Source organism: Phaethon aethereus (assembly GCF_964289735.1).
Source record: "Phaethon aethereus genome assembly, chromosome: 10".
Taxonomy (NCBI): domain Eukaryota; kingdom Metazoa; phylum Chordata; class Aves; order Phaethontiformes; family Phaethontidae; genus Phaethon; species Phaethon aethereus.
Genome location: NC_138586.1, coordinates 7,999,555 through 8,015,211, shown reverse-complemented (window position 1 = coordinate 8,015,211; position 15,657 = coordinate 7,999,555). Strand labels below are relative to the sequence as shown.

At 41.4% G+C, this 15,657-nt stretch overlaps 1 protein-coding gene across 1 annotated transcript in view; it reads right to left on the bottom strand.

The window, feature by feature from the left end:
• Positions 1–15,657, bottom strand: part of IL1RAPL2 (interleukin 1 receptor accessory protein like 2) — a gene marked incomplete at its 3' end in the record, with an annotated part of 388,469 nt that overhangs the window by 112,698 nt on the left and 260,114 nt on the right. The window contains exon 5 of the mRNA XM_082004281.1: positions 7,037–7,111. Within this exon, the coding sequence (XP_081860407.1) occupies positions 7,037–7,111 (75 nt within the window). The remainder of the gene's footprint in view (positions 1–7,036; positions 7,112–15,657) is intronic.

Here is a 15,657-nt window from a genome sequence, read left to right as displayed (position 1 = left end):
ACTGAACACAGGATTCAAGGTGTGGCCTCACCAGTGCTGAGTACAGGGGCACAATCACTTCCATACTCCTGCTGGCCACACTATTGCTGATACAGGCCAGGATGCTGTTGGCCTTCTTGGCCACCTGGGCACACTGCTGGCTCATATTCAGCCAGCTGTCAACCAGCACCCCCAGATCCCTTTCCCCTGGGCAGCTCTCCAGCCATTCCTCCCCAAGACTGTAGCTTATCTGTGGGAGGAGGTGGGTGCAGTGGAGAGCCCTGGATGGCTGGAAGAAGGTGTGGAGGAGACAACAGTGAGGGCACCAGCTTGGTCCTCCAGACAGCAACAGCACATGGGGGACATGGCTGTGAGATGAAGGTACAGCATGGGGAGAACTGGGAATGGAGATGAAATTTTTGCTGGTGATGGGGTGGAGGGGACACTAACCACATGCTTTCTCTGCCTTTAGTCCCACCTTCCCTCTGCTCTGCCATTCAGAGCACACAGACCTAGATCCCCTGTATGAGGGTAGGGGTTATTCCACCCAGACGGAATAAGGCAATAGGATATGACTTGGGGCAAGACTGTCACCTGCCCCACACTCAGGCCTTGCACAAGGAAAAAACAACTGAATCTCTATGGAGAACTTTCAGTGTCTTCTCTGTAAGGCACTCAGTGCATGATTTAACCACTTGGATGGGGCACCATAAACCACTACTCCACTTATAGTGCTATTACTTTTAATAATATTCACAGACTATTCTGACAGGAAAAGGAGTTGTATCTTGAAAAGTTGGATTCAAGAGATAAAAAATAGTATTGCTGATTGTTATTGTATTTCCCAGCCAGAAGAAATACAGTACATATAAGTAATGTCATCTCCTACCAAGGCTGTTCTTTATAAGGCTCCGGTTTCATATGCTTATGACGTTGTACTGATTGATCTGTTAGGTGAAATCAAAGCTGAGATATTAGTTAATTATCTTAATTAGAGCTTTTTAATTTTGGAAGACAGGCATTCTCCCAGAAAAGGGTGAAGAGAAGGGCGGGGGGGGGGGGCAGGGAGGCCAGGGAGAAGATATTTCCTTCTTTCTGTCCCCCTTCTTTTCACCCTAAGAGAAGGGACGTCCAATCTGATGGCCAATAGTCTCTACACAAGACATTCCCAGGAAACTCTTCCAGAGTCTAATCAGGCTATAAGCTTTCGAACAGTCAGTCTGAAAATGTTCTGTGGGGACTCGGGCATCAGCGGCAGAAGCCCAGCACACTTCTGTGCCCACACCTCACTCCCACTGGGCTCTCAGAACTCCTTGCAAATGTGTATTTGGGCTGCCACCATATTTCACGCAGAGTGACAAGAGATCCAAATCTCAGCAGAAAAAGCAGGAGAAAAAAAAATATTTTAAAAAGTCTGCAGCCCTGTCTCCTCCTTGCCCTCAAAGCTTTAATTTTATCCTCCTCAGGCATCCCTTCTTGGTCTCAGCTTCATCTTTCTCCCCAGTTCAGCCTCTTTGCTCACTCAGGGCCCATATGGGTCAGGTCACCTCTGATTCTTCAAGGTTTGTCTCTTCTGCGCTGCCCCAGCTGAGCACAGGGAATAGGAGCAGCACAGGGAGAGAAGGCTGCTGCCCCCAGAGAGATTCAAAACTCTGTATTTGGCCCAGTTCACAGAAACCCAGATCTCCATCTGAAAGACCCTGCTAAGCCCTAGTCTAGAGAATGCCTGGTAGGAGCTGAGGAAAAAAAAAGGCAGAAGGGTAGTAGGTAGCTACCAACATCTAAGATACCCGTTTTTCATACGTACCTGCTACATTCCTGAGTAGTTGTCATATGTGGTCATTTAATGAAAGAGCAAATCAACAGACACATGCACAACACATTCAGAGGCCTGACCACGGAAGAGCACCACTGCTCTTTTCACACTGCCAACACACTAATGGGAATTCCTTCCCAAGATCACTTTCAAATCACTTGCTCTTTGAATTACTTTACAGTTCAAATTTTCTATTTTGTTTCTTAGTCCAAGATGACCGCCCGATTCAACTAATCAGATACCTGTACCTTTAAATATGAAGAAAGCAGGATTTAAACAGCAAATCAGTAATGACAGACACTGCTGGATTGTCTTGAATAGACAGGCTTGATATGAAATTGATGTCTCCGAAAGATCTTGCAGATTTTTTTTTTTAATCGTTATTATTTATTTTTAAGAAGAGAAGTGGGGTCTCCATGAACATTAAGACTGTGGACAGCGAATGTAGTACCTTAAAAATGTCAGCAAATGCATGGTTTTTCATTTCCCAATTGACTCCTTCCAGTCAGGGCTTCAAACAAAAAGGACCTTTTTTTAATTTACTATTTTTATTCTATTCCCATACCTGTCTGCAGATGTAATTTTGTATATTCCCTTGCACTTGTTTTACAGTAGCTCTATTGATCTGCTTAATAACTAGTCTCAAAGAATTGTGCTGCTAAACCTTCTAGAAACAAAACCTTTCTGAACAGGTCAGCTATTAGAAAAATCCTCATAAACTATGTGTTTTCTTTCCTCAGCATCTTTAGAAGCAGAGAAACTACCATGACAAAAGCGAGATAAACCCCTTGACATTTTCCCTGCTCAGTAAATAAATTAACATAGATGTTTCTTGTTTTGTTTTCTAAGACTCCTGCTACATTTCTTAAGTAAATGCCTGAAAACAAAATTGGTACATAGCTGAAAAGCAAATGATACATAAACGATACAGTCCATTAATATAGACACAAACATGCAAACATTCATTCCAGTCTCAACTAAATCATTCATAAAGAAAAGACTAACTTAACATTGCAGTTACTGTAATAGATGGTACAGAATTAACAGACAGATTTAGCTTCTATTTTGATAGTGTATTTTGAGCTTTTTTGATACTCTGTAGAACACACAAGTGTAAAATAGCAGCCATGGTGCAAGCTAGATGACTCTGGGAGCTGCTTATACATAGATTAGCTAGATACAGCTCCTACAAGATCCTTACAGATCCTTGCCCAGCCAAGGATCAGCAGACCACAACTGTGTTTCCTTTCTTCTGCAAACGCTTATGCCCCTGCCATGCTGCTTTTATACCAGCTGAGAGCTGGCACTGCAATAACTCACAGCCATCTACGTACGTCAGATTTTTGGCTCCTTGGTGCTACCAGAAATGCGCAAAGGAACAGTTCATAGAAGAAACCTACCTCTGTAATCATCTAATCAAAACACAAAGGTTAAGTTATCTTTCTTTCCATGTTCTCAAAGCACCAAGAGTGAACAAAGGTAGCTGGAAAATAATTCTAAAAATATATTTAAGAAATCAGAGTGATGTACCAACATGTCATCTTAAGACTTAAGGCACAGCATGCTCCACTTACTGTCAGAACAGCTGTATGTGAAAATAGGTAATAGATCTTTAAAACTTACTGCACCACAGCCTCAAGAATTCTGACTGGGGTTTTGATCTTTCCTTTTCTAAATCACATGTGGAGTTCCCTAAACTCAGGGGGTTGGAATGAACAATCCATATACACGCTTAGGTTTATATGGTCAATCAAAGCAACAGCAAGTTCCTGCTCTAAAAAAAAAAAAGAGATCTTCAAACAACTACTTTGAATCACACATAAGCTTTAATAAGTTCACATTCAGAGCTTTACATGGAAGACAGTCACATTTTACAAACAGTTTATAGAGGTACAGAGCTACGGCACAAAACTCTTCAAATGCAATCTTAAGGTCCTTATGCTAAAGCCACACCATCTCCTGGGCAAAAGACCTACGTGTATTTTGGCTCATACTACCAAATTTTATTTTTATGTCATGAAGACAACTCAGGGATATTTTTTGGAGGGAAAGGACATGATATTATTCATGTCATATATTTCCAAAAACATATACTATATAGTACGACTAAACACTATCTGTTAAAACCAAGATATAATAATATTAAATGTGCTGCATAGTATGCAATCAAGAACTATTACTGTGCTGACCCCTATGCAAAGAACTAAAAAAGAAAATAGAAAGGATTTTTTTAGTTTTGTTTTTATGAAAAAGCAGCAGCAAATGAGCAATAAAAAAAAAATTCTGTCATTATTTTCTAGGTCGGCCCAGAGATGAAGTGATTATCTGACTCGGTAAAGCATCTGACACAGTGAAATTGTTTTGGACTATTTCTGTAGTCCTCTGGGATGCTCTTTTGTCCTGCTGTCAACCCGCCTCTCTCTGGCTCTGTTTCTCCAGCACAAACAAATACAGAAAACAAGAAAGAAGCAAATTCCAGTTTCTGCTTCTCTCTAACCTTGACACGGTTGGTTTTGATCTCTGTCCCATTCCAAATGAAAACAGAAAAAGCAAAAAATACATCCATGCTCCTTAGAGAGGAACAAGGCAGGCTCTGGGCCATGTTTGAAGCCTGAAGGAACCCTTTTATCCACTGTCAATAAGAACTCTGCGTACCTATTTCATTTGAAGCTTCTTATAAAAGCTGAAAGCCAAAGGGTGAATGCTGAAGTCTGCAATCAGGTCAAATAAGCTGCTAAATAGTTAGGCCACTGCCTAGAGTTCTAGGAAGATGCATTGCATTGTCCTAATCATTAAGGATAAAGACAGTAAATAATTATTAATCTTCTCTGCTTATAGAGCAAAGACAGCTATTTTTTTAAAGATTAGTTTTCCAATAGAAATCTAAAATAATCTCTGCAGAACAAGTAGATGTATTAATCTCTGTTTCTTTTGTAGTTTAATGGTACTCTCATACTTGAACAACCACTGAAAAAGCAGGCATATTGGGTGATTTGATTCCATGGGCCCTGTAAAACACAGAAACTTTGCTTTGTTTTCTAATAAAATACCAAAGAATATCACTTGTTCAAAACTCCTAGGAGTTTAACAGGATTTCAAAAAAGTGTTCCAGCAGATTACCTTACATATACAACTTTCTCCTCCATTACTTCTCTGCAACCAAATGATTTGCTTTCCTGCAAAGCTCTAGTACATAGTGAGGGTCTGCAGCATATTGCAGAGGTCAGCACAGCCACCCAGCCCAAAGCTGCAGGTGGCCTCCACAAGATGAAGGTGCTCCCTGAGAATTTTTTAGCTCTATCTATTTGCCATTTAAAAGCAAGAGGGAAATCAATGAACTTAATTGTATGTTAAAGAAATAAGTTCAGGTTATTTCATAAGCATTAATCTTTTACACATAATATGAATATGATTTAGTGGCAATAACCAAACCCATTAACATGCCAGGAAAAAAGCACCATATGTAAATTCCCTGATCTTAGGGAACAACTAATGGATTACATTCCAGCATAGAAAGATGCAAGATTTATATTTCCCTCCAGAGATATTCCAAAATCCTATTACTGAGCTGTATCTCCAAGGAGAGGAGGGAGTTTGTTTGTTTTCATTTTTTTTTAATCAAACCTCTTTTTAATCAATCAGAACAAAATGTTTTCGTGCAGAAAAAAAGAAGAAATTCAAGTGCAAAAACAACAGAGTCCTGATGGAACAGGGGAACTTGGAAGAGAAAATGAAGATGGAATAAAAATGCAGGAAACAAAGACATGTACTCTTTCAGTACCTTTATTACACAGATGTATGCAGGGACAGGTTGCTCCCAAAGGAAATAATTAGAAAGTTGACTTTTAAGAAGCTGGACCAGGAGAATGAATTCAGCCTCTTGGGCTGATTCAAACTTCAATGGCTATGTTTTGCTGTGAATTCTGGTGGACTTTTGACTATGGCTTCAGACCCATTTTGTGTTCTCCCCCTTTAGGGCCAATTTCTGCTCAGCTACAAACATGCAAGTCCTGTGGAAGGGAACCTGCATATGCACATATGTGCCTGTCTGCAGAATTCATCTGGCACTGGCTGCTTCCCAAATCCACTGACGTCTTCCTTTGTGCAAGCCCTTACAGACTCCTGAGTCAATTCAGGTATATGAGAGACAGCTAATCTTTAAGATTAGCTAAAGTCTCAGATGATTCATATTCTCACCACAATTCAACAACCACATTCAAGAATTCAAGCCTCATTTTTAAATACTTCATAGCATCTTAAGTGCTTCACTGTAATTTTTAGGCACCTGGTTTAAGAACAACGACGTGCCTTTCTACTCAGCTCAAGTAGGACCCTGGAGAGTTTCACAAAAACAAATAAACAGCTTTACCACAATGTTACCAACCCACTTAAAAATGTTTCATACTGACCCTGCTTGCCTTTAAACACCTTCCCACCACTGAATCCTAGACAGCTTTGGTATAAAAGGAAGAAGAGAGTCAAGCTAAAGGAGGAGGAAAATGCCACAGCTTCAGCAGAGTGAATAATCCACATCTGCAACACATCTCTTGTAATTTAATCTCATGGCACCACAGTCCTCAACAGCAACTCCAATTCTGCCTCTCAAAATTAGAAATCTATTTTCGAGTCACTGAAAAAAAACCCTCTGGAACATCAAAGCAGAGCAGTTCTTTCAGAACCAAGATGCCCCACAGCTCCCAAAAGTTAGCAGAACTCTCTAACATTAGAATTTCTCAGCACAAGAGAAAAATACATGCTGCCATCTGAGATTCAGAGATGTGCATTCACAGAAGAATATATAACAGGAGTGAGAAAAGCATACAAGCATTTTAGTCAAAAGCCCTTTCTGGTAGGCATTCAGCAGAACCTGAAATTGCACTGTCTTACATTAAGTTTTAAAGGAATCAGCACTTTTTTTATGAGAATATTTGTCTTAGATGGGGTGAACAGCAACTGATCAATACAGCACCAACGTAGACATATATTACTCTGTCAATCACATATTAAAAAAAGCAGCAGTGCTTTATATTTAATACCCGATGTAACCAAGTAGTACTGTCATCCCCTGATGTTCATTCCCTTAAATTGCCATGGCAGTAAATTCTACAGTTATAAATGAGAAGCTGCAAATTGATTTGCATGTAGTAACAGTACCACTAAACTTTTCTTACCACTTTCAATTTTTCCCATCTGCTACCAAAGTGGAAGTTTAGAATCCATTATTCCCAGAAGGGGACTTACCCAGCTGGACATCTATAACAGTTGGTTGGTTCTCCATGGGGAACAATGGCTTTGGAGGTTTGTCTGTGAGTAAAGCTAGAAAAGAAAATGAGAAAATGTAATGGAAAAATTGAGACCAATGACTGCAAAAGAAAAGCTCTGTCATGTAAGCAACCAAATGCTTATGCACTTGATGGCATGTAAACAGTTATTACATAGTATGGCTGTTACACTGCCAAGGTATTACCGTTTTCCTAGTGGCTGTGGTGGCCCACTGATTCAACAGAAATGAGCTAGTTCAGGAATTACATTTTTAATACAAAGCAGGAAAACAAACTCCATTTCTCACTTTTAATCTACATATAATAACTAGATCAAGCATTTTAGATCTCACCTTGCCAAGTTAACACAGTTAATTTGAAATGCCAACCAAATCTATTTCAGTGTGACAGTCCCAACATGTCTTCATGCTCGCCCAAAACAGTGTTTCCACACTCAAAGAAAACTTGCACTTAACTGTGTCTGACCAACGCCAGCAGCTTCACACCTAGCTTACATTCCTGCCCAACCGGGTGTGGCACCTGGACCCTCTTCTGAAAGCCTGAGTATGGACCCTGCCTATTGCTATACAGAAGTATCTCCACCTGAGAGCAGGAAACAATACCTAAGCCTGGTCCTACCAGGTGACTGATCCTGCCACCACAACAGATGGTCACAGATAATGTTGCTACTGAAAAGCACAGCTACAGAGGCAGGTTTGAGAGCTTAGAGCCAGGCTGTGTAAATAGGTTTTGTAAGCTGGGGCTAGCTTTAAATAAATGACTGAGTACTCCTGGAGATGGGTAGAACTGTTTTTAATCAAATACAGTATCTTGCACCACACTAAACTAAATATTTCAGAATTACTCCAGCACTTTACCAGTTCAAATTCATCACCTGAAATAGATCTCAGTTTGAAAAATGAATTTGCTTTCTTCAATAAAAGACTAACCTTTTATTGAATGATGTCCTCAGAAGCCTCAGCACTTAGCGATTTGGTAAGAAACATGTCTACCCAGCAGTTTGGTAGCTCAAGCTGAAAGTTGCCGGTGGCTGGGGCAGCAGGTCTCCCCGAACTGCTGGTTGTTGGGGGTGCTGGTTGACAGCCAGCTGAACATGAGCCGGCAGTGTGCCCAGGTGGCCAAGAAGGCCAACAGCATCCTGGCCTGTATCAGAAATAGTGTGGCCAGCAGGAGTAGGGAAGTGATTGTACCCCCGTACTCGGCACTGGTGAGGCCGCAGCTTGAATACTGTGTTCAGTTTTGGGCCCCTCACTACAAGAAGGATGTTGAGGTGCTGGAGTGTGTCCAGAGAAGGGCAACGAAGCTGGTGAGGGGTCTGGAGCACAAGTCTTATGAGGAGCAGCTGAGGGAACTGGGGTTGTTTAGTCTGAAGAAGAGGAAGCTGAGAGGAGACCTTATCGCTCTCTACAACTGCCTGAAAGGGGGTTGTGGCAACAAGGGTGCTGGCCTCTTCTCCCAAGTAACTAGCGATAGGACAAGAGGAAATGGCCTCAAGTTGCGCCAAGGGAGGTTTAGATTGGATATTAGGAAAAATTTCTTCACCGAGAGGGTGGTCAGGCATTGGAACAGGCTGCCCAGGGAGGTGGTGGAGTCGCCATCTCTGGAAGCGTTTAAAAAACGTGTGGATGTGGCACTTCAGGACATGGTTTAGGGAACATGGTGGTGCTGGATTAGTGGTTGGACTTGATGATCTTGAAGGTCCTTTCCAACCTAGTGATTCTTTGATTCTGTGAACCAAGCAGAAGGTGCTTGCGCTCTGCTAGCTGCTGAGCCATTGGCATGCTGGGAGGACATCCCTCCCCAAGCCTGCTCCAGCATGAGTCAATAGTTCAACACACCTTCCCCAGGGCTTTAAAACAAGCTGGCTGAGTGGCTGAAATAGAGGTGCAGCAGTCACATGTTTCACTAATGTGGCTCTGATAACAGCTATCAAATGACAGTGCATAAAATTGGAGTTAGCTGAATTATTCTGGTACAAAAACCCCAAACTTCAATGCACAAAACATTTTTACACCCACATCTGCAGAAAATGGCAAACTGTATTAAAGAAATACCTGCCTGATTTTGCTTTACCGTTGACACTATTTTTAAAACTCCTTAAGAAGTGACTGTCAGCACAATCCACTTTCCCAATTCCATTTAAATGAAAATGGGGTTCCTTCCACTGATGCTACAGCCATGCTTTGCTTATCATGAAATAGGCATTTCAGTAACAAGTCAGCAGCCAACATTTCCGATCAAAATCACGTGTGTTTGTAAGAAGAACTCCTTGTACACTTTACCCTCAAGGACAACACAGGAGTCTCCAAAAGTGATTTAAATAGCATGTTATTAAGACTAAAACCACAAGTAGGGCTGAGAACGAAAGATAAATGGGAAATTCTGTTGAGAATTCAGCAGTTCAAAAATGCTCATCCAATGTAAAGTCACAAGACCGACCCACAAGCAACATCAAGGCTACCCATACAACTACATTACTTGGGGATTAGCCTGTGAGTAGAAAATTTATTGCAGAAACAAATAATGAATTTGCTGTGCTAATGCACCTATGCCCTCTGAATGTCATTAGAGAGTAAGACGAAAGTACTGCCAAACCTACATGTCTAAGTATGGTCTAACTACTTGCTTTTAAAGGAATTTCCATCCCAACCAAAGCTGAAAACTTAGGAGTTTCAGGCATCAAATCCAAGGGACTTTGGAACACATTCCACTGATGATTTTTTAAAGCAACAAATGCTTTTGAATTGCTAAAAGCTTTTGAGATGCTCTTCCTCATAAAACCCCACTGCATCCAAGGGGAGATGGATAACTATTTCTCCAGCTTCTCCACAAATCCCACCCTAATTCAAACAGTGAGTTTCTCACTTGAAGGTCACACCTGCTTCAAGCAAAGCTGATTCCCAACACTCCAGGAAAAAAGTACATTCTCCAGGAAGTCCCAATATGCCAGTAGCCAGAATATTTGGTAATGGGGAACATGAAAGTAAGAGTACATTTTCAGTACTGACATTTTTCTGTTCAACATGTACAAGAGCTCTGCTTTTCTTATACTTTAACTCCTCACATGAAAAATCCCTGTCAATAAATAACAAGTTAGCAAGAAGCAAGAGCCACTACACTAGAATTACATTAGTTGAACTGTAACCTGCTGCGACCTATAAGAAGGACCTCTTCATAGGTATTGCTTGCCATTTTCTCTCAACTCATCACAGGAAGTTAGAGGTAGTGTTCTCTGGCCTTGGCATCTGCTGAGAGGGAACCTTATCATTAGAGTCACAACCTGACAATATTGCTTTTCTGCAATTTTGGTTTTGGTTCCTTTATTGTTTTTTATACTGTCTAGGCAGACTTCCTCAGAACACCTGCTGGAAGGAAAGAGGAAAAGGAAGTACTGCAAAAGTATTAAAAATTTAACAATGTTCTTAACTTTCTCTGTGCAACTGAGGCCAGTAACTTCTTAAAAGAATAAGTAAAACAATCTCTAGAAAATGCATTTTGGCCTAGGAAATGCAGAGTTCAGACATCTTAGGAAGGTAACACGTTAGCCTGTATCTAAATGCAGGAGTACCCCACATGCTCAGAGACATGCAGCTATTTGCTGTGGCTTCAACATAGGCCTGCTGCAAAATGTGCTGGAGGGAGTGGAAAGGTCACAGAGGCTGCAAAGTGTTTTTGGGATTTAACCTCAGTACTAACAGAATGAAGCCCTTTACCCAGACTAGGTCAGAACAAGCAACACTCTCACCAACCCTCTGCAGGACTCCTGAAGGAGACATTATGATGTGTTTAAAGCTCAGCGCACACACAAGACCTCATAAGTAAAGGCTGAAATGAAGAAAGAGATCAGCTTCAGAATGCAATTCTAAACAGGTACATTTTGTTTTGGGTGGAAATTTGATGGGAGGGTGGGGGAGGAAGGAAAAAGCCCAAACTCCTCAAAACCTTGCATCCCAGTTCAGTGTGGTCTCTTGTACTTTGTGAAGAGCCTCAACAGAGCTTCACTTTCTGGTATATTACCAACACTTACACACACACACACTTACACACACACTTACACACACACTCCCTCTCTCTCCCTCTCCCCTCCCCAGCTTTCTTCCTTTCAGGCTTTTGTTGCTACTTTTAGGCTTTTCTTGTATTGTTATTTTTCATCTTTGGTACTAACATGGAGAAAACTTGCTGGGGTAGCTGCATCCACGCTGTGCCAGCGTGCTCAGGCCTTTCCTGCTTTTCATACTTCATTCCCACCTGCACCCCTTGCAAGCCAATCTAAGCAGGGCTTCCCCATTTCCCTTAGCTTTACTTGCAGTCTTTGGATGTTTTCTAAATGTGCTGCCAAACGCCACATTTTAAATGCTTATATTTTGCCATATTGTTCTTGGAGAGTAATCGTTATAATGAATTGGCAGCCTGTCAGAGCTCTTTACGTAGGAACTGAAATTACCCAAAGGGATTTTGTGTCTAGAAGGCAATGAACTGCTGGCTTTTCAATGTCATGTGTGTTTACAGACAACAAAAGCCATTCTTAGTTTAGAAGTCAGATATCAGATCACTTTTTCACCTTATGAAATTCAATTTTGGTCCTTCTTAAACAGGATGGCAGTACAAGATATTTTCAGCTATGAGGGATTCCAATCTTTTGTGATCTCTGTACTTGACAGAGATCCATAAACAACCCTTATTCAAATGCCCATTCCTCTAAGAGAAGTTGCTTTAAATCTCAGAACAGTTTTATAGATGTGTGGCACTGATTTCCAGCCTTGCTAGAAGGGGAAGCAGAACAAAAAGTTAATGCTGTAACTGTATCAACATGTGTTTAGTAAAGCTAACTGTATTAAGTGTTCTCATCTAACTCTTACTTCACCTCCCACAAAACCACTTTAAATTAAAACAACTAAATGCACTGCAAACACTCTTCCTATTATTAAAGGTACAGCAGTACTTCTGCAAAGAAATATGAATATACCTCATTAACTGTCACTGGAAGAGCTATTTTCCAGACCCCTTGGAACATGCCACGTCCCTGGGCTGCTCTGCGCAGCAGTACTTACATGGTGAAGCCACTAGAACAAGGATGATATTAGTTCCCCAAAGCAACAATACCTGCAGCCACACAGATAGGCCTACCTTTGCATGATGCTACGTCTGACAATGCAGCACATGAAGGGATTTCTTTGCCTCTACTTGCCATTCTAGGATTTCATCCCATGAACAGGCTAGGACAGCTTTGGCTGCATTTGTTTATGCAAGTGTCAGCTGATACAGTACACTACTGAATTAAGACTGGGAGGAGGGCTCACACAGGGCTTCTGTGCTTTGTCCCAGGGTAACACCAGGCATGCTACCCGGGGCATCGCTTGAAGTCACAGGCGCTGGATGACAAACTGGAAAGACATTTCTTTACCCAGAGGCACCTGGCAATACATGTGCCTCCCGTAAGAGGCTGGTGGACATAGCCAGAGGCTGTTTAGCAGCCAGACTGCTAGAAGACTGCTTAAAGTGCTGTTTCTTCCTGTGCTTATATTCACTCCATGAAAAAGTAATACACAAACTTTAAAACAATAATCAAGTTGCTGTGACTTCAACACCACTTGTCATGGGGTTTTTCATTGAGAGATTTAAAGGCACAGTATTGTACAAATCAATACACTGATCTGATCCTCTGCAACTGTTCATCCAGGTGCATTTTCTTTCCCAGAACACATGATACTTTGATTCTCTCTTTTTCATAGGCCCAAGGAACATGCTGTCCCAGGCGAAGTGCCTCAGAAAAGCAGAGAAGAGACCTGCAAAAGATTTGGTCTCTCCAAGTAGTTACATGATCTCTAGCAGACAAGAGGGAGCTTGACTTGCTGCACAGGGCAATGTCTAGCTACCCACAGGACCAACCAAAGAAGAAAACAGCCTTGAAGGAGCAGCTCTTGCTTCCAAGTACCAATGCAGCATAAGAGTCTAGAAGCTCATTTTTTCCCCACCACAGCTTTACTGTTTCAAAAATTTCTCCTTCCATATTCAAACATGTATCTGACACACTGAGTTCTCTTGAAAAAGCATAAAGCAGTGAAAAACAAACAGCCCTAGGATATCATTACTTAAGGATAAGCAATGATAACCACTAGAAAACCTACAAAGCACCTTGCTAAGCACCAATTCCCTCACAGATTGTTATTTGACAGTTCTATTTCCTACCTACCCTCTCAGCAGCCTCACAGTACTCTCTCCACTCCAGTCAGTCTTCTTTCATAGCAACCATGGTGAGAGACAGACAGCCCAAGCTGTTGTTACAGTGAACACAAGTCTCTTTTTGTAATTTTTGAGTGGCTCAGCTAAACACAACTTTTGAATTTAATGCAGATCACCTTCCTCCTGTGCCTTGCAAAGGCATGCTCTAAGCCAACAGGCATCACCTGTGCTCCAAAGACCTGAACTGCTCCCAGTGTGAAGCCAGTCAGCACCAGGGTCATGCACTGAAATCCAGCTGTTTATGATTTGAAGGGCCTCTTTCTTGTGACTCAGCACAGCTGGAGCGTTTTCCAGACCAGTTAACTCTTCTAAGGAGGATGAAGGCAGAAGACTAAAGATGTTAACTCACACATGGCTAAGAACTGGTCAAATACTGGAGAAGGGTTTTCTTCTTCTTCCTCACGGTGGATAATGACTTTTCCTCTTCTTGTCATAAGCACCCAAGTACATTTGCTGTTCTATGATTGTACTTTGCAATGATGAAAGGAATAATTATCCAAATATGAAGCAGAATGCAGGGAATCAGATGCAAATTATTTCAAATCTTCTACGAGACAATTACATGCCAACCTACTTCCTTCAATCGAAGGATCTGACATTTTCCCACCATTAATTAACACAGAGCCTCTAATATCATTCAATCAAGAATCTGGCTAACCTTTCGACAGCTGCACCGATGTGTTTGACTAGCGTCCTCTGGACAAGTAACAGCATGCCAAACCCTTAATCTGAAACTAGCTCATACCCAAAGTTAAGTTTTTGTTCACTCCTAGTTCAAATACACTTGCTTCCAGGCATGGCTTAGATCTACTTTGGCATATGAAAATCTTGGCAGTGACATTGTAACTTTCACACCATAGGTGAAGATGGAACTACCTGTGTGCAAAACACTAAATCAGTATGTTAACCAGAGGGCACATGTTGCTAAGAGAAGCTCAGCATTATACCTTTTAAAAAATATGTACCTAAGTCCCTTTGGCTCACCTGAAATCCCAGCTTGTGCCAACAGATTTCTGCAATGGCTGACAGTCGAATGCTTTAGGCCTGGCCTGCTACTGCTTTACCTTTTATGTTGCTGCATAAAAGCAACAAAAAACATAAAAGCAACCTAAGCAAACGTGTAAGCCAATTGTACAGATGTAAATGTGACAGCTATAGTCTTGGCTGCCAGCGACTGAACTTGCAGAGTCTAAAGTCTTTATCTTGTCTGAAGAACTAAGGGTTCCCACCTGGGCTTGTAAGAAGGGTCCTCTGTGGACTGAGCTTCTAACACATGTTCACCAGCAAGTCTCACTATCAGACCAGAAGGAATGTTTTTCATTTTCTTCGCACAGCAGAAATTACAACACAAGGTGAAAAGCAGTGGAAAACCACAGAAAGCAACTCATTCATAAAAATGGAACTTTGTGAGGCTGTGTTTATATGGGGACGCTGTTCCTTGATTAGCTGTATTTTAATGTGTTCTACCAGTCAGTCAAAACACACTTTTTCAGCATTCAGCTATTGTGCTGCCTTTCCTTCACCACAATATCAAGCTGACAAAATGATTGCACCTCCATCTGTCATTTGGTATAACTGAAATAAAGCCATTGCAACAAAATGTTGTCAAAGGATAAATGTCTCCATCTTTGAAAATAAATACTGAACACTTACTCTCAGCAAGCTCAAACTCAACAAACTCACAACTTGTGTGGAAGCCAGGAGTCATTAACCAGGGACAAAGAGTTTTTCTCTATTTATTATTATTCAAGCAGGAAATGCATCTTTTGGGACAATGGGGTAAAATGATACAGCAACTGGATGCCCCCCCTTTCCCACCATCACCATGAATATCACTTTTTGGAAACTCTACCTAGGATCGAGAGTGCCTTAATGCACTGTTTGGTCTGCCTCTGTGGGACAATTTTCTGCAAGGAGGAGTTCAGTATTTTTATATTAGCAGTAAATAATTGGAATTCATCACATGAATTCTTTTTATGACACAGAAAGAAGGACAACACAGTCACAGTTTTAAGGAAGATGCTGCATACATGCTGAAATGCAGCTCGCAAGGGAAATGAATTTTTAGGCGCTCAAATGCTCTTGGATCATTACTGGTGGTTTTGATTCTAATCCATTAAGTCCTCAATGACTTGGAACAGACCCATGTTTGACAGGTCATACTACTGGCACCAAGAAGCAGCTGGCCATGACTGTAGCCCCCTTGACTTTGAGAGCAGTCAAAACCCTAAACAACTATCTGTGTTTCTACTGTTCTTGCCAGCCGTTCCCAACAGCTGCTGCTGCAAGCATGACCTTGCAGCCCATGGTAACTGTTGAAAACTAATAACAGCAGCT